At 55.1% G+C, this 25403-nt stretch overlaps 1 protein-coding gene across 10 annotated transcripts in view; it reads right to left on the reverse strand.

Annotated features, from left to right (window-relative positions):
• Nucleotides 1-973: 973 nt before the first annotated feature.
• Nucleotides 974-25403, reverse strand: part of DOCK3 (dedicator of cytokinesis 3) — a 294157-nt gene continuing 269727 nt past the window's right edge. For 6 of the 10 annotated variants that reach the window (XM_074312255.2, XM_074312249.2, XM_074312248.2 and 3 more), the window contains 14 exons: nucleotides 23484-23625; nucleotides 22410-22576; nucleotides 22173-22259; nucleotides 21565-21744; nucleotides 20869-20952; nucleotides 20646-20762; nucleotides 18222-18343; nucleotides 16515-16653; nucleotides 15857-16004; nucleotides 10597-10715; nucleotides 9393-9480; nucleotides 5367-5489; nucleotides 4776-4858; nucleotides 1272-4017 (listed from right to left, as the gene is read on the reverse strand). In XM_074312255.2, coding sequence (XP_074168356.1) covers nucleotides 3508-4017; nucleotides 4776-4858; nucleotides 5367-5489; nucleotides 9393-9480; nucleotides 10597-10715; nucleotides 15857-16004; nucleotides 16515-16653; nucleotides 18222-18343; nucleotides 20646-20762; nucleotides 20869-20952; nucleotides 21565-21744; nucleotides 22173-22259; nucleotides 22410-22576; nucleotides 23484-23625 — 2109 coding nt within the window. In that variant the 3' untranslated portion in view covers nucleotides 1272-3507. Of the gene's footprint in view, nucleotides 4018-4775; nucleotides 4859-5366; nucleotides 5490-9392; nucleotides 9481-10596; nucleotides 10716-15856; nucleotides 16005-16514; nucleotides 16654-18221; nucleotides 18344-20645; nucleotides 20763-20868; nucleotides 20953-21564; nucleotides 21745-22172; nucleotides 22260-22409; nucleotides 22577-23483; nucleotides 23626-25403 lie in introns of all 10 variants that reach the window. The other 4 variants (XM_074312251.2, XM_074312250.2, XM_074312247.2 and 1 more) reach the window with 4 other exon arrangements.

A 25403-nucleotide genomic window follows, 5' to 3' on the forward strand; every position in this document is an offset into this window, starting at 1 on the left:
TAGCTCCCCATTGGCGGGTGGCCCTCACGCCCTCCTACACGCCACGCTCCCATTGGTCCACGCGCGCCGGAGCCCAGACGGGCGGCTCCACGCTACCCTTTCCCATTGGCTGGTGGCGTCTCCCGCCCTCGGCCCTAGACAGTTGTCGGCCGCTGATTGAAGCAGGGCCGGCTGCAGGAAGCGGCGGCGGCGGCGGCGGAAGCGGTCCGGTCGCCATCTTGGATAGGGGCAGCCGCTGTGTCGGAGGCCGGAGGCTGGAGTGGGACCCGCTGAATTGTTCTGGGCCCCACGCCCGCCGGGAAAACCCCGTGGACCTCCCCGCCCAGGGCCCAGACGAAGGGCGCAGGTCAGGAGCTCCGGGGTCAGCCGCGACCCAACAGGGCAGGCAGGGTGCGCGGCCGGCCGCCGGCAAGGCTCGGAAGAGGTTTCTTTCCTTTTCCTTTTTTTTTTTTAAACGATCACGTGGGTCGGGGAACCTGCCTTTGCCGAGCGTCTGCGGCGGCTTCGGCGCTTAAGAGGCTTGCTGACTGTCCGAATTTCCTCAGCAGCCCGGGCACCCAGCGCTTGAGCGCCGGGTGACCCGAGTCCGCTGTGTGGACCTGTCCTAGGAAGTGCGCGCCTCCGGTTTGCGCCCGGGCCACCTGATTAGGGGTCAGAAGCATGCCGCCTGGCAGTGGGGACGGAAGGGGCTCAGGTTTGTCTCCACTCCCGGAGGAGTTCCCCATTTCCTCACAAGTTCCGGAAGCCCGGCCGAGGAGGCTGGCTTGCCGCCGCCTCCCGCGTCCCAGCGGAGCGCTCAGGCCCCGGCTGCCCAGGGCGCCTCCTGAGTAGGGTCCCGGGACGTTGGGAAGGTTGGCTCTGCCCAGTGCAGATAGGAGATTTCTACGGGGCTAACGGGGCTTGGAGCCCAGAGACATGCGTTGCAGAGGGGAACCTGTGCCGCCCCCATTCAGTGAATTCAGTGGGTCAAGTATCAGGTATTCATCTTTAATTCACATCACAGCAATCAAGGGAGTCGGGAAAGGGGGAAATCAAATGGCAGATATTTACATCTAAAATTCACATTACTTGTTGGATTTAGAACATGCTACCACAATATATACAGTAAAATACCTCTTGGGACACGACTAGTACAAATTTTTTTCTTTTAACTTTGCTTTCTGATACAGGTAAGATCATTTTTAAACCACTTGTGTTTTTTTTTGTGTTTTTTTTAAACATAAATACACAAAAGAAATGGTTAGAAGTTATTTTAAATAAGCACAGAATGCCAGAGGTTAAAAACACATTTATAGGGCTGAATACCAATTGGACATCACGCTCTATACATTTTTTGCTCAAATTCCTGTACAAATACACAGCATTCAAATAGGTATTTACAAATAAGCTTGAAAGAATGAAAATCAGTTATTTCACAATCTTTTCAGAGGATTCTCATCTCTGGCCTCCCATTTCCCCTCAGACTGGCTGAGTCTCCAATAAAGGGATTTGGAATCTGTTCTTTTCACCCAGTAGGGAAAATAGAGAGCAAAAACAACCTGGCTCACCTTGCATAAAGGAAGGCCAAGTGAAGCCACACTACCTTCCTTACCCTCCTGTGCCACCAGGAGAGAAGGTAGATGTTCTTATGTGATGACTGCCTTGTCCAGGGATTGAGGTTCAGAAGTGCCCTAAAATCTGAAGATACTCTCCTACCTAAGAATCAAATCCAAACTAGCCCCCGCCCTTCTAACACTTGTGAACACCAGTGGTCCAGGCCTGCCCTCCGAGGTCGGGGCTGCCATGACTGACCACTCTGCCCGGAGTCATGCTTCCAGTAGCGGAAAGGACCCACACTGGTGATAAATACCTCCAGATGCCTGAAGGTAATGTGGCCCTCTATCTTTCCTAATAGGTTACTTGCTGGCATTCCTGTTAAACAGCTGGTGTTTGTTTACAAAAGAAAAACACCCTGACCATGGTCTTGTCTGGAAAGAGGGCTATGGGGAAAGGATGGGGCCTTGGGCTCAGGGCCCGACCATAGAGATCATACAGGCCAGCAGAAGAGTCGGGAAGAACACACCTGCTCAATGAAGAGAAGGCAGCCTTGTCACCACCAAAGTTGTGACCTCAAGCAAAAGAAAGAAAAAGTCTACAGACTTTGTTTTTTAAAGTAACTTAGAAGCACCCTGGTAAAATACCATTACCTCCCCACCCTGTCCCCCCAAATAATAAACCAAGAGGAAAATCAGTGCCCTGACCTGAAAGTTTCCTATAAAGATTCCACTGCGCTCTGCCCAACAGACTGGGGAGGCTGGAGAAACTGCCCTCCTGCCTGCCCTGAACCCTGAGTGGTGGTCCCCACGGCCCGGGGCAGGGGCCCAGCATTTGGCCACTGGGAAGAGGATAATTCTACCTGTGTGGTTCTCTGCTTCCAAAAGAGAAGCTCCTTCCCACCCTGCTTACCCAGGAGCTCGCTGAACCTGACTATGAGTCTTCAGGGCTTGGAAGCCTGGCTGGGCAGCCAACCCCACTGCTGAGAGGTAGTGCTGAAAATCCCTGATTCAGGAGCTGGATGACAGGAATTCTGGCCACTTCTGAAACCTCAGGATTTCCGGCCCCTGCCACACATCAGTCTCACTCCTATACCAGCTCGTCTCTCAACACGTAGGCTCCTGGGCCCTGGGGAGGAAGGTGGGTAGTCCCTCTGGTTCCACACGCCCACTCAAGCCCCAGAGGGTGGGAGATAACCTCTGCAGATCCATTCGCCAAGGGGGCTCCTGTAGGGCATGAGGTGTATTTAGAATGGAAGGGAGCAAATGGGCAGAAATAAAAGCGATGGAGGGAAACATCCAAGACAGAGCTGGAGGGCAGGACTGGTGGGTGGAAGCCTGGCAGTGTGCCCTGGGCATGCAGTTAGGCCAGGTCACATGCCTGAGCTGGCAGGTTAGCCCAGCCAGCCCCTCAGTTGCATACTCCTGGATGAAGGGAGGCAGGTGGGTGGGCATTTGTGCAAAACGGCTTATAGCCCCCTGTCCACCTGTGACATATAGTCCACGTGGTCCACACAATCCCTGAATACGACCATAAGCTCTTCTGTCCACACTGCAAAAGAAGAGGTCTCTAGTGCAATTTCCATTCTTCTGTGCATCTCTACCCTGGAGGGAGGGCCTGGGCTCCTACCCCAGACCCTGTAAAGCTGCAAAGCGATTCTGTCTGTGCAATATCTCCATATAGCTCCACGTGGTCTGGAACCGAGGAAGAAAGCATCTACTGCACAAAGGGAAGAAAGGAAAACTCAAAGAAATGGAAAGGTAGAAACAAAATAAAAAGAGAAGCCACAACCCTCATGCTGCTGCAGCCTCTGTACATGGCAACACACAAGTTCACGGCAGTAGAACGTAGACTTGGGTGGTTCTCTCCTGAGTGCCAGGCCTCTCTGGCTCCCTGGGGGAGACCTGCTTTGTAGGCCTGGAATGGTTGGGCCAGCTGCTTACTGAGGGCGGCGTCCCAGCCGCCTCCCTGCCCCTACTGCTCCCCTCGGCCGTGCTCCCAGGCCATGCGGGCCTGCTCTTCCTTGATGCTCCCAGGAGGCAGTGAGGCCTTGCGGTGCAGGCCCCGAGGCCTGTCAGCCTCTTCACGCAGCAGCACACCCTCGTCGTGCTCCAGGGCTGGCAGGCGGGGGTGGTAGGGCTTGGGTGGTAGCGCAGGCGGGTCCATGGGGCCCTGAGGGATGACACATCCTGGGGCTGAGTGGCTTCGGCATGGCTGGGCCTTGATGGAGTCCAGGACGGCTGACTCGGAGAGGCTGTAGTGGACAGGGAGGTAGGGTGGCTCAAGGTCTTCATCAGCATTCCAGGCCTGGCTCGGCATGGAGTCCATGGTGTCGGTTCGAGGTGGGGCCTCTGAGGAGTGCCCAAAGTTACTCTCGCTTAGGGAGGACACACCGCTGCTGGCACTGCCGGACAGCGTAGAGTTGCTGCCGTCCAGGCCTGACTGCGGGCTGGTGGGGGAGGCTGGGATAGGGTGCAGAGGAGACTGCAAAGGAAAGGGTGGACATGTTAGAATCCCTCTCCCCAGACAGACTGGCGGCCACCATGTGATGAGAGGACCAAGCTGCTTATTAATGAACTCTAGCAACCCTCAGCAGGAGTTTTGTTTCTTCAGCAGCAGGCCCCATTCTCTCTGGCCCCAACAAGCCCAGGGAACCCCAGAATCACCTGTATTTGTGGGCCAAAATATGGCCCTGTCCTGGCTGCTGGGCTTGCGTCCCCTGAAGCCAGGTCCCAGGCTGCTGGCGTTGGGCTGGGGTCTGACAGAAGGGCTGGGTCATCAGGCCAGTTGGGAAGGGCAGAAAGAACCTTAGGTGGCCATGAACCAGATGAGTGCCTTCTGCTGCTAAAATCTGTGGTCAATCAGTCTTTTCCAATGTGCAGAAAAGTGAATGAGTTTTTCTGGAGAGCTTTGGTGCCTGATGCTTCTTGCTTTGACTCGACTCTAGGTTACAATGCTCTGCGATCTACCACAGGACTGTGTCTTTACCTCTTGACCAGTGGCGTGCTCATACTCATGGTGTGGCCAGAACCCCAGCTTCCCCTGTCTGTGCTTGCTGCCCACACTGTCCAGGACCCTCTGCCCCGCCCCCACTGCACTGGGTGTAGGACACCCTGGCCAGGCTGGGCTCTCCGGACAGACGGGCAGGGGAGGGCTCGGGTCTGTTCTGTGGGCCCCGGGGCTGTAGGCCAGGTGAGACGGCTCATCCCACAGCCTGCTGGGCTGTGGCTGCAGTACATTACCTTGCGCAGGGTCCGGGCCGGGAGGGCCGGGGGGGCGTCACCCAGGGGGTGGTGGAAGGCGTCAAAGTGTAGGGAGTAATGACCTGCAAAGGGAACAGAACCACAGCCTCAGCGGGGGCACATCTGGGCTGCACACCAGCACGTTGCAGGGCAGACGTGGGAAGAGTATCCTGGGAACCCTTCAGCAATGAAGGCCACAGAAAAACCTCTTTTCACTGGAGTTCTCCAAAACACAGGCTGTTGGAATAAAAGACACCGGTGCTACACAGGTCAGGACGGTCAAGTTGTGTCAGAGCTCGTGGAACAACAGGCCACAGGCCGTGGCAGGTCTCCGGTCGGCTGCTGGGCGATGACAGTTCTGTTGTCTTCAGCCGCCCTGGTTGGGAGGCCTTCACTGAGCTCACCTGCTGCACTTGGAAGCCTCACCGACCCAAAGCCCAGCAGGGTCCTTTCTGTGGTGGGGATGGTTTTTCCTTGGCTGAGTCAGCCCAGTGAATGGCCCATCTTCTCAGCCTGGAGGGCAGCTGCCCTTGCCCCTGAGCAGAGTCGGAGACCAGGGACTATTTGGGGACGCTCTGGAAGTCTTCTTACCATGCAGCAGGCTTCGGGGAGGCACTGGGGGGGCCAGGATGTGCCCCATGTGGGCAGACAGGAATGGCTGGGCCTCTCGGGCTCCGCTATCCAGGCTCCAGCTGCTGGGGGCTGCTGGCACCGCTGAAGGGTGGAAAGAGATGGCATGAAGGAAGTTACTTCTTGAACCACGCTCTGGGTGAAGCCCATCCTACAGTGTATGGCTGCTCCAGGTATGCGCTATGTACCCAGTACTTGTGGGAGTGATGCCAGCCCCTGGGGCAAAAAACACTGGCCAAGCAAGACACCATGGCTCTTAGGAGGGAATGGCCAGGGACAGAAGCCGCTTAAGAAGATGGCCAGAGTGAACTGATGTCTGAAGAGCACTCAAGATGAGGCAAGCGGGGAGAAAGTGCAGCAAGCAGTGAACAGCTGCAGCCTCTGGGTTTTGCCAGAAGAAGAGAGAACAGAAGAGGACGGAGCAGGCTGACAACACTGAGAGAGGAGAGCACGCGGGCCACAGAGCTTCTCACCAAGCCAAGAGTTGGGGCGGTCCTACTGTCTCAGCCCAGGGGAAAGCGGGGAGCAGCATGGGCAGGAGGCAGACTGCTCCTAGAGCTAGTGTGTGGCCAGTGAGTGGGCAGGAGCTGCCCCCCAAAGAGCGTGTGGTAATGTACAAGCTTTGCCCATTCTCGTTCCTTCTGTGCCCACTGTCTGGGTTTGGCATGCACAGGGATTTTCTAGGCCAGGACTGGTATTCACTGTGTCCAATGGAGGGAAGAGTACAAAGCCCAGCAGTCGTGGCCCACGTCCAACTGGACCTGCTGCTTCCTGAGAGAAGGTTGGGCTGGGGAGCCCATGGGTGCTTTTGGGCACGTAGAGGCCCAGTTTCTGGCACCCACATGCCATGGATGGCAGGTGGAGTGGGCCCCAGACAAAGGGAAACAGAGTGTCCACCTATGCTAAGGAAGAAGTCCAATGCCAGAATACCGGCCCCTCAGCCACAGCTGGGATACGTGACTTCGCAGGTGAGGAGAGGAGGGGAGGAGAGATGGCTGGACCTTGGGGTCCAAGGGTGCCACTCTGAGGAACAGCAGGGGACACGTGAACCTGTTGACCAACTCCTCCTGGAGAACAAATCCCACCGAGAAGAATGAGGCCCTTTCTCTGATGGAGCCAGGCAAGCAGTCTCCCTTCCGGGCTGTGGGCAGCAGGGAGGGAGCCCACACCCTGGGGTCCACTCACTGGCTTTGTTCTGGGGCAGTCTTAGCGGAGGCGAGCCTGGCTAGGCTGGGGCTGGGTTCTTCCTGCACTAGGTACTGAGTGGGGGATCCAGGGCCTCATGGGCCTGAGAGGCTCTGGGAGGGAAGCAGCTGGAGTCTGGCTTTCAAGGAGGATGTGGCCAGGAGGGGCTGGCCTGATGTGGTCCAGGGATAGGGTGGTGACATCCGTCCTCTTCTTCCTCACCGGTCAGGAGCTGGCGTGAGCTTGCAGGAGGACACAGTGCTGAACTCCACTATGTAAACCACCTCAGGTCTAAGGATCGCTCAGTCTCACGGGATGGTTGATGGCTAGTGGCAGGAGGGACAGCGGGGCAATGACTGGGTGGGCAGGCACTCAGCTGTCGCCCGAAGGGAGGAAAAGATTCTGAATCTGAAGATATCAGGTGGATCCCACCAGAAGGCCTCCTCAGAGAGCCTAGGCCACCTCAAGAATAGGACAGGCCATCCTCACAGGCTCTCTCCAAGATGCAGCACGAGCCTCCTGTCCTCAGCACTGAAGCTCCCTCTCCCCAAAAAGGAAAGTTCCATCTCCATAAGAAGCCACCAAATTTCATGGAATAAGAAGCTTGGAGGTGGGTCTGGGCAGTTTCCCCAAAGGGGTTCTGACAGTGTAAGATCTCACATGCACATCTAGACCCTGAAGAATTGTAGGGTTGCAGAAGTTCACCCACGAGGGCCCAAAGGGACTTGCAGCCAGGATGGCTATGGCGGAAGAAAGCTGGCAAGGCTGCAGTGGTTTACAGAGGGGGCCTGCCTGAGCGTCTCCATGGGAACTGGGAACCATCGAGCTCACTCTGCACCCTGCAGCCTGAACCATCGAGCTCACCCTGCAGCATGAGGCCAGCGGGTCTTTGAGCCACAGCACAAGTGTACTGGGGTTGCTGGAAAATCAAGGATGCAATGACTTCTCCTAGAAGAGAGGCAATGCCCACTGTGTCCCCATTTCTTTCTGTTACCAGTGGTCCAGTGCACAGCCCGTGGCCCCAAGGGCAGGCTTGCCTGGTCTGGGAGTCACTGCCTGGCAAAGAAGGATTATCTGCAAGTGAGAAGTGGAGTCCTTATGGGACTCAGGATCATGGTGACAAGAGAATGGTGACAAGTATGCACAGTTCCTGCTCTGGAGGATCCAGGCAGAGACTTGGGGCCATTACTCTGGCCTGTGTTCCCACCAGGAAAGTGCTGGCCTTCTGGCGTGGACATGCTTGCTCTGGGCTCAGCCTCTTCTGAGACAACCCGCTTTCCTTCCCACACCCAGGGATGGTGCGTCAAGCTTCTTGCTGCAGCCGGGTCCAAGGCCTGAAGCTCTTCTGTGTCCCGTCAGCACAGGGTCCCGGTCTGGCTCCCAGGATCCATTTGACCTGAGCCCACCTGTGCTCTTGGCTAGTTCTGAGATTGCTCCACATCTCAGGTGAAGAAAAGCCACTGTGGGTTCTGGCCGCCGAGGCCACAGGGGCACTGTGACGTGGGGCACAAGTGCAGGGGTCCAGGTAAGCTGCGTGTTTTGGGATGTGCGGCCTCGAGGCTAGGAAGGCATCCTCTGCAGAGGCTCCATGCCCTTTGCAGTTGGGCACCCAGTGCTGAGGCCTACCAGGCACTGAGGTCATGGACACAGGTACGTCCTCCGTGATGAGCAAGGGAGGACCAGTGACAGTGGGCAAACAGCACTTGGTGAGGTGCAATGGCAAATGACGACAGTTTGGGAGGGACATGTGCTGATGGGACAGTAAGTTGTATTCTTGGTGGACTGAAAGTGCTGTCATCTCCAACAGATGGAGGAGAGGGGAGGGGAGCCTACACGATGATGGGCTGATATGGGGTCAGGTTGTGTGTGGCAGGTAGGCTCAGCAGCGTCCCCTCTGTCTCAAAACTAACTCAGGCCTCCATGTGTGGGACTTTGGGCCAGGGTCACGGGGTCCAAGCCTGGTACTTGCATCAGGGTCACGGGGTCCAAGCCTGGTCCTTCCATCAGGGTCACAGGGGTCCAAGCCTGGCCCTTCCATCAGGGTCACAGGGGTCCAAGCCTGGCCCTTCCATCAGGGTCACAGGGGTCCAAGCCTGGCCCTTCCATCAGGGTCACAGGGGTCCAAGCCTGGCCCTTCCATCAGGGTCACAGGGGTCCAAGCCTGGTCTTTCCATCAGCTTGCTGGAGCAGAACACAGACTAGGACTCCACTATCTAAGCAGCTTCTGTTCTAGGGCTTTCCCAGTCTCATGATATAGCTGATGAGCTGGCAGCGTGTACGATGGACTCAGCAGCTGCTGGCCAGAGTAGCCACAGGACTGGACTCCCTCCAAGCACCCAGGGCCTCCCTTGCAGAGCACTGTCTCTGGGAAACTCACTTTGTTATGGCCTGTCCTTCCCAGTCTTTTTGGGGCTTGCTTGGCCATAGGCCTGTTCTGAGCAATAAGGAGAGATCCCTGAGGCCCCAAGTTGAGAGGGACCAAAGGGGCTACAGGGCCTGCTGAATTCTGGGGCTGGTTTGGCAGTATCCAGGGCAGTGGTTTTCACACAGTAGCCTGAGCTTCCATAAAAGTGGGCTCAGAGCAGGCGGCAGCCAGGCTCTCTGGGGTGGGCACTGGGGAGGGAGAGAGACAAAGTTGTAGGATCCAAACCAAACATGGGTTGAACAGTGAGCTCAGGAATTGATCAGGCCTGGGTGTTGGACTGTGGCTGGGCCTGGGCCAGCTGGTGCTCAGGGACCAAAGTCAGATGCTCAGAATGGGGACACACATGGGGGAAGGCCACCTGGGAAGAAGAACAATACCTTTTTCAGCCAAAGACAGATTGGGGTCACTGCAGGGTTTGCAGGCTCCGACCACTTGCTGGAACAGGGCCCGCTGGAAATTTGGCAGCTGAGGGAAGGAAAGAAACATCAAAGAGGGTGAAAACAACTAGTTACACCTTGTGGGGCAGTGCTGTGGGCCACGGGAGCTAGAACATTCCGAAGTCAGATGGGCGAATCCAAGCAGTGGTACGGCTTATGCTTGCGATGTGCTGGGAACACCAGGCCAGCCCAGGGAGGGCTGCCCAGTGCTATCCGGCTCTGAGGTCTGCCGGGGCTCCAGGCTATCTCGTGCATGGCCCAGAGAAAGGATACAGGTGCCTTTCCTAACTGCATTCTTCTGTCCTGCCAGGGAGACACTGGCAGGAAGGACTTAGGGGCCCCTTTCATCCCTGAGCGTTGGCGAATTTAACCTCCTGGAGCTCCCCGCCACAGGCCCATGTTAGCACTGAGGATGGGGGAAGAGCAGCACTCGAGCCTAGAGTCAGACAGGACTATTTTGATGGGCAGCTGCCATGGAGACCTGCTCCCTTCACCTGACAGGACTGACAGAGCACAGGAAGGTACCATGAGAAACTCGGGGCACTCTGGGACTAGGTAAGTTGCTTAGAGGTGACTTTCATGGACTCTGATGGAAGGACAGGGAAGGTTGGATGGGGGAGGGGTTAGTCCCTATAGCATCTGTTCAAGGCCCCCAAGTAGGATATTTGGAGAGCTGTGCAAATGGTGTGGAGAGGAGTGCCAGTAGGTAGTGAAGGACTTCAGGTGGAAGGATGGAGGGATGGAGGGATGGAAGAGACCAATGAAGGTGCCCTTCACACACACAGGGAGGAAAGACATCCTTAGACCCGTGTCTACCATTGCCTTCTTGGAACAAGAAAGAACGAATTTCTTCTGCCACACTGTTTTGGGACAAGGCGTTCAGACGGCTGGCCAGAAGGACAGACAGCCACACAAGCCATGGTGGTTCCCACCCTGCCACCATTCTACCCACAGTGCACTCCGTCTGGATTGCTGGTCTTCAGATTCACTGCAGGCCCCATCCAGGAGCCTGAGAGCCTCCTGAGTGTCTTTCAGGGAATGAGGAAGGCATGGGGACAATGCAGAAAAGCCCAGCAAGGATGATGAGGGAAGCCCAGGCCAACGTCCTGGCTGCAGAGGGCAGCCAGCAGGCTGGGTCTACTACCTGTCCATTCTCCAGGATAGCTGCCGGGTACATAGCGCTGCTCGGCCGGTCCCGGTGTGTGGGCAGCAGCAACATCATTTCCCGGGCGTGGCGGTACTTATCTGGCAGAGAGGGAGAGCCTGTAACCAAGTGAGAACAATCACGCACAGATGACAAGCCACAGATGGAGCGTCCAGTGGGCAAGCATTCCTGGGGCCAGGGGAGCAGGGTAGGTGTCCCCTTGCAGTTGGGGTGAGGATGAGCTCAGCAAACACAAGAGGAATGAAACAGTTTGGTGGTTAGATGGTGTTGGGGGCTACACCTTGCATCCCAGCTGAGACAGATATGCTGGGGTGATGCAGACCCACTGACAGACCCCATCACCATGCTCGGAGGCCCATCGTGAGCAGAGGTGAAGACTGGAGGGAGCCCCTAGAGGTCCCTGCACCCAGCACGCTTGGGAGATGGGTGTGACCTGGATGCTGGGCCCTCTCAGGGGGCCCAGACCAGCTTGCAATGAAGCCATCACACAGAGACAGAGACACTCGGGTAACACAGCAGCACAGTTCTTAACTTGACACACTTACCTTCTCCAGACACCATGGCCCTGTTCTCAGCTAGCTCCCACCACCTCTTCCCAGAGGATCTTCCCTGCCAGATCCCAGGCCTCCAGCGTCTGGGCTCTGCCTTCCTGGCCATTCTACTGCAGCCCTAGAGCCAGACTGGCTGGGCACCAGCCCCCTGCACCCAGGTGCCTCCGGGGTTTTACTCTGAGACTTGCCCTTCAGTGAACTCAGGGGCCATGGGGCTTGTCTGAGGTTTGTGGGGCTTTAATCCAGGCTCGTGAGTTAACTTGGCTTGTGCTCTTCTCTTGTGAGGCCTCTGTGGTTACACCCTCTGGCCTGAGGGGCTGTCATGGAGGCCAGCCCATGCCAGATTTGGCGGCCCAGTCTCCATTCACACAAGCCATAGCTACAGGCCCAGGAACCTGTCCACCCATGGTCCTCAAGGGGACCTTCCACAGAACTAGTGGAATAATTTGCTGGCTTTCCTCGGGAATGTGGAAGGCCCTCAAAATGGGCACCACTCATGGTACCAGACAGCGTATCTATAGAAATCGGTGGGGTCACGGCAGGATCACCTAGACCCTAGCGCCCCCGACGTGTCCACTGGAAGCCTCTTTCTGGCCCAAGTGCTTGAAGCCCCTCTCTGCAGTGTGCTCTAGTGAAGCTAGAGAGCTGAGACAGCCCACGGAGGGGCTTCATCTGAGAGGTGAACCTGCGGCTCCGGCAGCTGTCCCCGAAACCCAGGGTCTCTGTGGCCTTTCTTTGAGTGCGCGGTGCAGGGCTGGTAGAGCACAGCTAGAAAAAGTCTGCAGCCAGCTTGCCCCAGCAGTCCTTGAGAAATTCCTCTTGTACTCATTTCAGTCCAAGATGATGAAGCTTAAATACTGTGAGGAAGTCAGTATAATATACACCAGTAATGCAATTATTCTTTATGTGAACTTCTTCCACAGAGGGTCTGAGCAATCTCACTTGTCGAACCTCAGGGCTGGCTTTAAGCCCTAGTCTTAAAACTATCCTTCACTGATAAAGGAATGAGGAAAGTACGCCTTTGGGGACAATGTTTTGTTTTGGAACCTGAGGCAACCTCAAGCAGGTTCCAAAATCTGCTCCTAATCCTTCTGACTTCGCTAGTGCCTTCCCAGCCAGAAACTTCCTGCGCCCTGCCAGCCACGGCTCTGGACAGGGCTACCCTCCATGGAGCACGCACAGAAAGCCACACAGCACGTTTACGCCAGCTCAGCTGCGTCACGCTCACAACCAACCGTGGCGTGCGGGTGGCACAAGGCGCATTGCTCTTCTGAGGCTGGCCGTGGTCACTGACCCCACAAAGCTCAGCCTGGCTCACCAGGCCGGCCTCAGATCTGTGCACTCAATATTCTGATACACACGGGGGGCTATGATGGAGCGAAACTGCCTGCAGGCCCCAGGGAACTGAGGATTATTGGTGCCCGTGTTCTGGAGGCCCCTCTGGTGCTATTATAAAGGGGTGCTCTGTGCTACCACGAAATTTCCCACTCTATCATCTCAGTGCCCTCCCACTGCCCTCTGCCCTGGGCAGCCAATCCCATGGTGGAAGAGAGTGATGGCTACTTTTCATGAAACCATTTAAACTGTTTTTAAACTGACACAAGGGCTTTTGTGTCACGGAACGTTAGAGCTACTTGAGGTGCAGTCTGGTGAACCCCAGGGAGGCTGAGTCCCAGCGTGACTGAGCTATTCAAGGAAGACCCGTATAATCCCTACATTTCCTAGTCCTGATCGGTCTTTGACCACTAGGGGGAGCTGCCAACCTACAAGATTTGAGATTGTAGCTTTTAGGCCATTCAGCTTGAAAGCTGCCAAGCAGCAGGGACCAGGGCAGAGTGTGTCAATGGGCATGGCCAGGAAGGCCACTGGTGTCACGACCACTCCTGGGAGTGGGGTAAGTGACTCCAATGTGAGGGCTTCTTCAGAACACCTTCTCCATGAAAGCCTTCTCCTCACCCAGAATCCCAGACAGAACCCGAAACCCCTCCCTCTGGGCCCCCAGCGCACCTACTACCGTGTTTACTGCCATCTTCCTCTCTGACACCCGCTCAGTCTTCTGCTTTCTCACAGAGCCTGACACTGGGCCTCATCTCGTACATATTTTTTTCCAGATGGGCCTGCGCTTGGATGTTGTAACCACGAAGTAACTTACCTACTCTTTCTTAATTGCCTCTGTCCTTACCACCACTCCCTGCTTTGGGCCTAATTCTATTTCAGCATTTTGTTTAGTTTTGTACTTTATGTCTGAAAGGGAAGAAATGTCCAGGAAGGGAAGGGGCTTCTATCAGTCTTTATATGGTATTCTGGAATTTGACCATTGTGATAATCCGTCTCCAGAGATGGCGACCATCAATGCCTTGCCTTCCAAAACACACATGCCACTTCTCTCATGAGGTGGAGTCTCATTTGCCACCTTGGGATCTGGCTTGGCCTTAATGACTTGACTAGCTGACAGAATGTGGCAAAAGGGACATTCTGGGACTTCCAAGGCTGGGTAATAAGAAGCCTTGCAACTTCTGCCTGGGTCTCTTGGAATGCCTGTTCTGGGGAAAATGAGTGGCGTGCTGTGAGAAGCCCAAGCCACTCAGCTGAGCACTCAGCTGAGCTTCCGGCTGCCAGCCACTATCAACTGCCAGCCACGTGAGTGAACCATCTCGGCTGTCCAGCCTAGGTGAGCCCCTTATAGTCTCACCTGACTATAAGCTCGTGAGAGACGGCAGTTAGAATTTCTCAGTGAGCCCTGTTAACCCACAGAACTGTGAATGATAACAAATGGCTGTTTTCAGCTGCTGAGTTTTGGGGGGTGGTTTATTATGCAGCAATAGATAACCATGCCATTTGAAATAAACAGGATTACTTCCAAACAGGGAGGAAATAATTTCTCTCTGCAACTCTGATAATGCAAGAGCCACGCAGATTCCTCCTCCCGGGGCACTCGTTAAAAGCTTGATGAGTGAACAGATCAGTAAGTGGTTAGCTGGAAGGACAGAGGTAGGAACGCCAGCCTATGAGGGCCCCGCCAGTGCCTCTGTTCTCTCCAGGCAGAGTGAGTACCAGGCACAGCTTAGAGGAAGTGTCCTAACAATGTCAGAGGGGACTTGAGTTAAAATGTCCATCCTTTGTGTCCTCCTGTTGTTATCAACACTCATGGTCCAGAGATCTGGCTTCGGCAAGAACACCCGGACAAAGACTTACATACGGCTGCGTGTGTTTTAGAGACTGTTCAGGTCAGGGAAGAAAACCACACCACAGATTACATTACAAAATCTGTTTCTGCAGCTCTACTCAGGAGCATTTACCTTAAGACGCTGCAAATGCTGACCTCCACTATAGCATTCGTGGCTAACTTCTCAGGGTTTCCTTCCCTTTTAGTCCTCAAGCTATCTTTCGTAACACAAACCGTCTTCATAACACAAATCACTGTTTCTTATGTTTGCAGCCTTCACACATCGACACATCTTCTGTAACATTTGCTTTCTCTAATGCTAGCAGTGCCTGCTTCCAAATGCTGGCTCCCCTTTTCTGAGAGCCACAGCCCATGTCAGGAAGGAAACCCAGGAGTGCAAAGGGCATCAGACTAAAAGCTGGCGAGTGCAGACTTGATCCGATTCACTTTGGCCCTGAAAGGGTTGGATGGCCTTTAGGCCCCTTTCACTGGCCCTGCTTCTTCCACAGGAAATGAGGGGTTGGGCCGGATGCTTCAGGTGAGTCTGTGACTACCTGTTGCAACCTTATCCTCTGTCTGCTGAGGCTTTTCCCAGTGGGTCCCTCATCTCTCCATCACTTTACCCCTGTTCTCTCCATCACTCTTACTGTGGGCCTTTGAAGAAAGAGACTTTTTTCCTTAATGACTCTCCATGTCACAAAGGAGGGTTGTTTCTCTTTGTCTTCATAATAATGAGAAGGATAAAGATACCCCATCCCTATCCCTCTGAAGGCTGGAAGCAACAGCAGTGACTGGCGGCAAGCTCCGTCTACTCTCTTCTGTACGGGCCTGTGTGGTCAACCCTGGATGCACTAAATCTTAGTCACCACAGCTAACTTCCATTCCACTGCAAATGTTTCTATCTACAAGGACAGAGAGGCAAATTTCACTGCAGGAACTACAATCAGAGTGTGAAAAAGACGCTGGCTCTCAGAGAACAATATTTATCCAACTGAATAAGAAGTCAAGCAAAATTTGGTGAAGTAAATAGCTTTTTGCAGAGCCATCTCTCCTCATTAAGCCTTTCCCAGCTGAACAAAGTTTTTTTGGTTGTTGTTACTGTTTAGAATAACATTTTCCAGGGTTAATTTTGGCCTTCAAATTTAAATTTTCATACTTTGTCATAAAGTTTGATTCCTCAAGATAAGCTCACTTTTGCCTTAATTTTGATCTTTATTCTTGTAAACATTTCAATGGAAAAGAGCTGAGCTTTCTCCCAGGCTGTGTCCTCTTACTGAGGTGGAGAAGCGGAGGCTGGCTACCTTGGTGGCAGCTGCCACCACTGCTGAGAGCAGGGTCTGATGCCAGCTAGGGAGAGGTCTGGAGGTAGGGAGCCCCGAGTGCTTAGTGCTGAAAGCACAGATAAGCATGCTCTAAGCCACGGGGCTGCTTTCAGAGATATAGACACAGATGAGAGGAGAACAAGTGGGGCTCACGAGGCCCTTTCTCCTCCCTTCTCCAAGAAGCACCCTGCCATCCTTACCTCGGGCACTGGAAGGGGCAGAGGTTATCATCTGGGATGGTGCTGAGTGAGTGGAACTCAGGCTGGAGGAAGAAGGGCTTGCCTGGGACGAGGACAGAACAGACACGTTGGTGACTGAGCCCTGGTACCTGGGGTTGGGATACGCGAGCTGCAAAGGGAGAAAAATCAGCAGGACAGAGGTCTGAGTGGCCAGGATTGGAGGACTGGCCTAAACTTGGCTACTTCATGCCATGAGATGCCCAGACCTGGTGACTGATGCTGTACCCTGGGCCCTGCTGGAGACCAGGCTGGTGGCCAGTGCTAAGGGTCATCCATACCACCCATGGAGCCAGGCCATTGGGTGGATTCTAGTGATGGTGCCTGTGGAGGAAGCAGGTCTTAGCCATCAGGAATGCCAGGCGGGAGAGCAATCTGGCAGAGGGGCTTGCCCACGGGATCTGTAAGAGCAGCCAGGACTACAGTTGGATTTCCTTCTGGCAAATAAGGCCTGGGAACTGTGGCATGGTGGGGTGGCAGGAAGGCAGTGTTGCTGGCTCTAGGTGTTCTGGGCTCAGTAACTAGAGAACTAGGCCGGAGGTCTGCCCTCGGACCAGACCAGCCAGCAGAGAGGTGAGTCCCCCAGGGATGGTGTCCCACTATCTTAGGACAGCTCTGGTACCTGCATGTGGTGGTAAAGGTCCTCAGGGGCCTCGCCCATGGAGCTGTCACCCAGCATCACCACGTTTCCCGCTTCACTAGATGCGTGTGAGGAGAGAGAGGATGATGAATGGCCACCTGTGCCCATCAAGTTCATGGGGCTGTGAACAAGAGTGGGAAACAGGGAGGAGTCAGGCCTGGAGCTGAGAAACCTTGCTAGGTGGTGGGGGACAGTGGCAGGGGGTAAAAACAGTCATCCCCAGCATTAGCCACCACTGGTTTGGAGGGTTCCACAGCTAACGCTCAGACCCAGCTGAGGCCTGGGCCAGTCCTGAAGCCCACCTGCTGCTCGGGGCCCTGGTCTGGGACGGTAAGTAGGCTGGCACAGGCTCACGGCCACCCCGTCTGATGACACCAGTACTTTCTCAGTTAGGAGGAGTAAAGAGATACGCTGAATCAGGTCACGGATCCGAGGTCCCCCTTGCTATGGATGTTAATTTGAGCCAGTGGCCACCCTCCGCTGGTCAGGGCTGTATTCCTGGTATGGGGAAGCTGTCGCCACAGCCGGCTGTGAAGCATCTCTGGGCTCGCTTCCAGGGCAGCAGCTCTCCGCTATCCTTGCAAGGCAGCCCCTCGCCCACTCCCTCTTCACATGCTGAGTGCCCACTGTGTGCTGGCCTGCTGCTCACACTGGAGAGCAAACCTGAGTGACCAGGCGGGGGAGCTCCTCCCTGGCCTGGCCTTCCTGCCCCAGAGGCTTGGCGTGTGCAGCCAGGACTCCTGAGTTCAGAGCAGCCACACCTCCATGTCCCATCACCATGTTGCTCTCGTCCGAAAACCCGACCAGTGATCCTCATTCCCCTCGGCATCAAGTCTCAGGCCTGATGAACAAGACCCACTCAGAGCTCGTCCTGGCCCCTCCACGTCCTGGAGTCCTGCACTTCTGCCACTTGGCTCTAATGCAGTGCTGACCAGACCGGCTGGTTTACATCCTGAGGTAGGGTTTTCAGGCGGGAATTCCCACCCGTTCTCAGGAATTTTCTTCGCTATCCCATTCCTGAATCCCGAGAGAAGTTGGTTGGGAAATCGGGAAAATCGGCTCCTTGAACCCAGTAATACCCACAATGGGAAATAAACATACTGCTCACAATGTATCTCTTGGACATTTTTCCTATTTATCGCTAGGGTTTCCGGGCAGGAATTACCACCCGTTCTTGGGAATTTGTTTTTGCTTTTCTGTTCCCAAATCCCGAGAAAAGGTGGTTTGGAAATCGGGAAAATCGGCTCCTTGAACCCAGGTGGTTGGTAGTATCGGCTGTCACTTTGTGGAAATGATTCATCACGGAGAACAGAAAACAGTTTATATCTCGGGATTTGGGAACAGGAAAGCGAAAATAATTCCTGAGAACGGGCGGGAATTCCCGCCTGGAAACCCTACCCTGAGGCACCCACACTGTTTGGATCTTGCTCCATCACCTTCCTAACCCTACTCCTTTGTACCCAGTGGACTTCTACTTATCCTTCAAGACTTACCCCAAATGCCCCCTCCGCCGGGTTCCCACATTATCATCCTGTCACCCAGGGGGGCTGAGTGCAGAGTGGGTCCCTGTGTACATGGGTAGGGGGGCATGTGAATACACGCAAACACGATGTCGGGCTGCCTTGCTCTGACCTTTGACATTCAGCCTTCCCTTGGTGGAGAGGACCGTCCCCAGCCCTAAGGTCGTACCTGTGCCGGTGGGTCATCTTGATGGTCTCGGGGCTCATGGGGCTGTGGGATGCTAGGACATTTCCCCGGGGGGTGCTGGTGCTGGAACATGCAGGACTTAGCTTGTCCAAACCTGGAAACTCCTGTGGAGAAACGAATGCCCCTTCATCAGAGAGTACAAGACAAATAAGTAATTAAGAGCTGAGAGGAAAGAGTAGGCTAGTGGTGGAAATGTAAAAGAAAACAAACAAATAAACAAGAGTCATATACTGGGGGCTGAACTAGGACCGCTGACTTCTTTTGAGCAATGACCTCTTCACAATGAAAACACCCTCCTGACCAGTGAGCCCAGACCAGAGGCCAGGAGGCCCCGGGCTGACCCCACTGAGAGAACACATCTGGAAGAGGCTGACGTTGGTCTCAGCTCATAGCAGGGTGTCACTGGCTTCTCACTACAGAATAAGTAGAACCAGAGCCGGAAGCGAGGAAAGAAGTGCTTATCAGCTGTCAGTCAATGGCGCCCCTTACATAAGGACTGGGGTTGGGTTTTATTGGGTTGCTAAATGGACCAGCTCTTGGCGACCTGGGTTAAGATGTCTGTGACACAGTTTATGGGGAGATAGGACACAAAATCCTGATGTAAGTAATTGAAAAACAGCACAGTTCTATTTTAACATAATTGAATTCTCATTAAGTTTGTAGACATCTTAGCAGAAACTTGATTCCAGACCCTCCTGGGTGACATTGGTTTGTGTCCCTATCTGTGACTGAGGAAACAAAGCATAGCTATCCAGGTTTCATCAAGATCTTCCTAATCCGTGGGTCCTAAGTCCACTGAGGAGGTTTCTGACCTTGCCTTGAAGAAGTGGCAGGTTTCCTACCCCCTTCTCCCAAAGCACACACAGGTTGAAATGTGCTTCTGCAGCTGGACAGGACACACCTACACCTGTGCCCTAGACACCTTGATGAATGTGGGAGAGCATTCTGTGCTTTTGCTGCGGCGACTGAGAGCCTGCCTGGAGGAGAATCCCCCATGGCCAGGCCCTAGCCTGCCTGGGTCACTTGCTGTGATGGAGAAGTTTGCACACAACAAAGACCTGCTGAGCTGGCAGGAGATACAGCGGGATGACAGAAAATGGAATACCTATCAATTCAGTGACACTTTACTAAACGGACATCCTAATATGCAAGGAGGAAACATAAAAGACTTTCTCTGCATGTTTCACCTTGAAATACCAAGGGGGAATCATTACAGAAAGAAATTTCAGGCTCTGTGGACGCTCCTCTGGAAAATGAGCCCACTTCTCAGACAACAGACAAGCGTTTTTCCTTTTTGCATTCTGCGCTGTCCACACTGTACAGGGACAGGCTGAGAGCCTAGAGGGACTGAGACAACCAGACTCTCCAGCCTCCAAGAACAAGGCATCAACCCCAATAGGTCAGGCCCACTGTGTCAGTGGCCCAGCCTCCCCAGGGCCTCTGTGGCCAGTGGTTCCCCAAAGGGGAATGTGTCCTCGACGGCCTCGCCCAATCCTGACCAGCTCGACGTCCCTTGTCGCCCTGCTTCTTCTACCTAGTAGTCCTGGGTAATGAGAAGAGAGCAGCCGGTAAGTGGGCTCACATCCCTTGAGATCTGGCGGTCAGCTTGTTTAGCAGAAAGGCTTCTCTAGAACATACCTGGAGTCAGCCCCATGGTTGAAAAAGGGGTGAGGGTATGTGAACAGGGGTTCAAGACCACCTGAACCTTATTGCCAGCCAGCCAGCATTCCCTGTAAGACCCCCGAAGGGAAGCTAGTCCTGGAACACAGGCCGTGCTTCTGCTTGTGTGCACGAGTCCTGCCGTGGGGGCCTGAGGGCCAGGCCAGAGGTAGGGAGACCTGCTGGGTCCGGAGCCAGCCCAGAACCGGCCTGACCACCCCCCCTTGCTACCAAAGCTTTCTCAGACGTGAGCCTGGGTCACAAGACATGTTGGAGGAAGAAGGGGAGAGGAAAGGAAGGGAGCTAGAGGGGAAGGGTAAAGAGAGGGAAGGGAGGCGATGGAGAGGGAGGGGGAGAGGGAGAAGGGGGGACAGGGGAGAGAACAGGCTGGCTTAGGTATGCCGTACCTCTTTAGGTTCTTGGGATGAAAAATATCTCCAAAGAGATTTCTACATGTGGGCCACATACTTTAGCTCTTTCTTCCTCAGATGAGAACCTCTCTTCACCAGCACAGTACCTCGAGAAAACGTTCTTTGCCCTTGAATCTAACTGCTCCTTAAGGAGGGAGTGAATGAGGGGACCCTGGGCATCCTTCCCCCGGATGAACACCCACCTCTGCGGTGGAGACAGCTTTCCCTTCACATCCCTGCCCCCTGCCCCACTTTGGCTGCACAGCCTAGAGGGAGTGAGTTCTGCTTTGCTCTCAAAGCCTTCTGAGTGACAGCAGGGCGGGGCGGGGCAGCTTACATGGTGGAGACTGGCCCGCATCACTTGGAACTGATCAATCAGCTTCTTATGTAGAGGGCGCATTTCTGGGTGCACGAACTTCTCATGAACTGCCAGCCCGACTCCAAGGACATGGACCTAGTAGGTGACAGACAAGGCCACTCTGTGAGCAGCCCAACAATGGCAGCCACCTGTGCGTAGCCTTTCCCTCCCGGCGACGGGCCTCCAAGCCCCACAGACATACCTGCTCCTGCATGAGGTCCTTGAGCTGGGCGATCTTCTCAGCATCGCCTGGGTGCTTACTGATGTAATCTTTATCAAAGAAGGCCTGTGAAAGGAAAGGCCAAGTCAGGAAGACTCTTCCCAGGACTACTATTTGGATGGGACCCAGGAGGCTTGAGTCTGAAGGTGCCACCCGCAAGGCAGCCGGGCTCCCTCCTCACTGGTACACGCACCAATGCACCTCTAGGCTGGCCTGCTTGAACCTCCTGCAATGACAGGTATGTTTTTTGTGTCCACAAGGCTCTGATGGTGGCCAAGTCCTCTAAGCCTGCATGCTAATCCCAGTCCTTATGGCGCCTGGGTGGGCTGGGTAGGGCAGGCGGGCCGGTGGCCAGGGAGTGGGGGCTAGTGTCTCAGCCAGCCCACAACTCACTTCTTGTGAGGGACTGGGCTCCAGGCTCCTCTTGGAGGCCACTTAATATCCTTCCGTAATCAGCCTGATTACCCATGTGGCGGAGTTCAGAGAATAAAAAGGAATGTCCCCCCCCAGAGCTGTGTCACGGAATTAGGCAGCAGGCGAGCTTAAAGCCTCATCCAGGGCCATCCTCAGCCAGGGCATGGCGACTTGGGAAGGCTGTCCTAGGAAGCAGGACTGTCGGGAATGGCCGGAAGAGGGGCCGAGCACTTTGCAGCCAGGCTGCCCTGTGGGCGAGCTCACCTCCTGGTAGCGCGCGATGCCACCGTTGACCGCGGCGTCGATGACGCCGTTCAGGCACATGCTGAGCAGGCTGACGTTGCCATGCGCCTGCTTGTGCTGATACTGGCCGATCAGGGCCCGCAGCTCCTGGTTCTTATTCTCCACCACCTGGATGGCATTCTCTAGAGGGCTCACCTCCACCTGGGGCACACAGCACAGTGTCACTGCAGGCCCAAGGACCAGTGCTGCCTCACCACAGTCCTGAGGGCAGGGATCTGAGAGCTGGGGTGCGCCCCCTGCTCTTATTCCTGTGGACTGAAGTCCCTGGCCCTTTCTAACGCTCTCTGCTGATTTGTGGGCACTGAGAAGGGCAGCAAACAGGGAGCGCCCCAGTCCCGAGGGCAGAAAATAGTCTCACGTGTAAATTGGGAGACTGAAGATACCTGTGACCTAAGGGTGTGAGGGTTAAATGAGAGAAGGTGTACACAGCCCCCGGTGCAGGACTGGCCAGCGAGCCGAGGCCAGGCAGGTGGCCAGAGCTCACTATTCTCCAATCCTTAGAGAAAGGGCCCCAAAGCCAGGGCTGAGGGGGCAGCTGTGAAATCACTCCCAGGTGACACATGGCTCACCAGTTCCCTCCTCTCCACTTCGAACCACCGAGAGATGCCGGGCAAGCTGTGTGTCAGCGTCAGCGTGGTACGCTCGATCCACAAGCTCTGTAGGGAAACACGGTTGGGTGCAGGCCATTAGGCTGGTTCTGTCACACCCGCCTGCCTGAAGGATGAGACAGCGCCGAGCTCCCAAGAAAGTGGGGCTTGCCCTGGCTTCGCTACATGCGCCGCCCCAGCCTTCCTCCATTTGTTCACCTTGAATTCATTCTCCTTGTCCTTGGGGCCTTTGTGAAAAGGCCTATCATACCGGAACTTCCTCACATTGTTGACCCGGTAGAAACTCTTGACGCGATCTGGGACCCTGTCCATCTGTAGGACTTCCACGTAGTCCGGAATGGGCGTCACCGCATAGATCTGCAGGTCTGGGCAGGAAGTGAAGGGGAAACCCAGGCTGGCTGAAGAGATGGACCTGAGTGGCTGACCCGTGTCACCCCCCAAAGGAGAGAAGAGTATCTCGGGTGGATCAGGCCCGGGCAGTTAGGCCCAATCTCCCTATCTGCAGCCCTGCTCTGGCAGCGTGTCTCCTGAGCACTCAGCCAAGCTGACATGGCCATAGGCAAGGGTTCTCAGAGGCCCTTTGATTCAGAAGGGAAGAGGGGTCAGGAGAGTACAGGTGGCCCCCCACAGGAATGCAAAAGGTTCTGGGCCTGCCTATTGCAGGTAAACTGGATTCATTGTAAAATGCCCTTTTAATAAAACACTCTGTGGGGTCTTTGTGGAAAGCTAACACATGGGAGTCCACCTGGCCCCCCCGGAACAGGCTTGCCACGGTCATGGTAAGTGTCATGAGCCTCCAAGGAAGCGGTGTGAGGGGGTGAGGGCAGGCTGGTGTTTGCATCCGGACTTCCAAGTGCTGCCGGCACTCCCCATGTCCTTCCACGTCCCTCCACCTCGGTCCTCCTGACAAATACTGGGTACAGTAACAGATGCAGCAGGGCAGAGAACTGGTAGTGTCCCTGTGGCAAGAGTCCTGGTGGGACCCCAAAGCACCCTGTAGAGTGACTTCTCCTGGTTGCCTATGAAGGCCCCTCACAGGGCAACGTGGGGACAGATAAAGGTCCCGCTGAGGTCCTGCTGATGACGAGGCCCCCCATGGCTAAGGGCATGCCAAGTGCCCCTGTTAAGTGTGGGCATGGTGATGAGGACGTACTCTGGTTTGGGATGTACGGGTAAGCTGGCCTGTGAAGCCCGTGACGTGGCACAGGGGCAGCTGACTGGGTGCGCCTCACCCCCCAGGGCCCTCCTCCCCCACCAAGTGTCGAAAGATACACTGGGCATCACACTGCAAGATGGTGTCGTCAGGGTGGTTGGGGTGCTGCATGGCGACGGCCTGCGGGAACTCGCCGAGCATCCGCTGCTGGAAGGCCTCCAGCCTCTCGTAGTCATGGCCGCGGCACACGTACTCTTTGTTCTGTCACAAACAGGAGAGCACACGATAGGCTTTATCTGCAGCCCCCACGTCCACACGCGTCGCACAGGCATGTGTAGGAGCCTCGTGGCCGGCCGGGGCACAGCACTCAGTTTCTGTCCTGAGGGAGATGATGGTCGAGAGACGGAAAGAAGGCAGAACTGCACTGTGGTGTGGCAGCCCGGGGAGCGGGACACAGGCTGCAGGAAGCTTGGAGGAGGGGGGCACCTTACCCAGGATGGGGTGCAAGGTTGGGGGCGGGACTTTGGAAAAAAATCATGCCTGAAAAGAATCCTGAAGGTCCACCTGAGTTAGCTTGGTAGAGGAGTGGGGAGGGGCGATCTATGTGGGTACAATGACAACCAGGGTGACAACAGCCAAAACAGGAAAAAGCACAGCTGAAAAGAAGGTGCACGGGAGAACTGGCAGGAGGGTGACTGCAGAGGCCTGCAGTTGCGTGCTTTTGAAGGACCACTTCCGTCAGCCGGGAGGAACCGTCTTACTGAGTGCCAGGGTCCGATGGGTACTCGGTAACTGTCTATTGCAGCAATTCCTTTGTGAATGTGTCAGCAGAACACGTTGACATCATTCTAAATACACATTTCTTCAAACCTCGTGTTATATCATATTAGATTGGTCAACCCTGCTGCTGTCGACCTCACAGTCGCCAGGAGTGAGTGGCTGGGGAGGTCCCTCTGAAGCCCCGTGGCGACATCTGTCTGCCTGCCCAGCTGCCTCACCAGCTCCCCTTTCACAGAGTGGTGTCAGGCATTGGCAGCCCCTGTTGGCATGCCTTCAGAGGAAGCGAGAGAAAAGAGGTTCCACAGGGCCGGCATATGCTTCCCAGCACGGGGAGGATCACAGGCCAGGTCTGGGAGGACCTCAGCCCTTTTCCAATAGGATTTGTACCCCTTTCACTTGCCCTCTTGCTATGTGAGAACTCAGCTAAGGCTGCACCACATGTCTGGATGGATGAGAATGGAAGGGAACACCAGACAGGAGGTCACGGTCAGAAGAGCAGGCTGGCCTCTCCAGTGGAACAGACCAGGAGTCAAAGCACAGCGACATCTCTAAGTCCCTTGCTTGGTAAGCAGATCTGACAAAGAAGGTAATTATGCAGAATTGGCCTTTTCATATCCACTCACAAATGTACAATGCTCATCAGTGTCTGTTTATGAACCAAATGAAGAGAAGCAGAAATTCCCCTAGGAAGGGAGGACTGGATGTTTTCCTGTCTCTGTGCAGATTACTAGATAATCCTGTCTGTGAGCGAGGCAGGCAGATGGTCCAGAGAAACCAAGCTGACAGAGCTAACGTCATCGACGGCCTGTGTGTTCAGGGAAGGTGAGGGAGCAGCCTCGCCTTCTGGGGAAGAGCCAGCAGAAGGAAGGCACACAGTGCTGACCTTAAGGCTGGCCGGCGGTTTCAAGTTTGCTCGGGCGAGAGCCCCAGCAGCCCCACCCAGGACCGACCTGGCTGCCTCTGCTTTACACTTTGTCCTTGCCGTCTAGCAGGCAAACAGCTACCTCCTCCGGGACTTCTTCCATCTGCCACAGATGAACTGGGCAGCTGAGAGAAGGGAAGGCAGCATGTGGCTAGGCCAGGCTGATCTGTATGGACGAAACATCACTCCTAGGGACTGCTCCTTGTGTGGAGATGGGGCTGGTCTGACAGTGACATTTCCTAACACCCCTTGTCTATTCTTCCTCCATTACTGGCATCCTTGAAAGCAGGTCTGAACATTCAGGCTGTCATTATCTGGGTGGCTCAGATGCAGGTTC

The sequence above is a fragment of the Rhinolophus sinicus genome, chromosome 5, assembly GCF_057876585.1.
Source record: "Rhinolophus sinicus isolate RSI-liver-muscle chromosome 5, RSI-T2T, whole genome shotgun sequence".
Classification (NCBI taxonomy): Eukaryota; Metazoa; Chordata; class Mammalia; order Chiroptera; family Rhinolophidae; genus Rhinolophus; species Rhinolophus sinicus.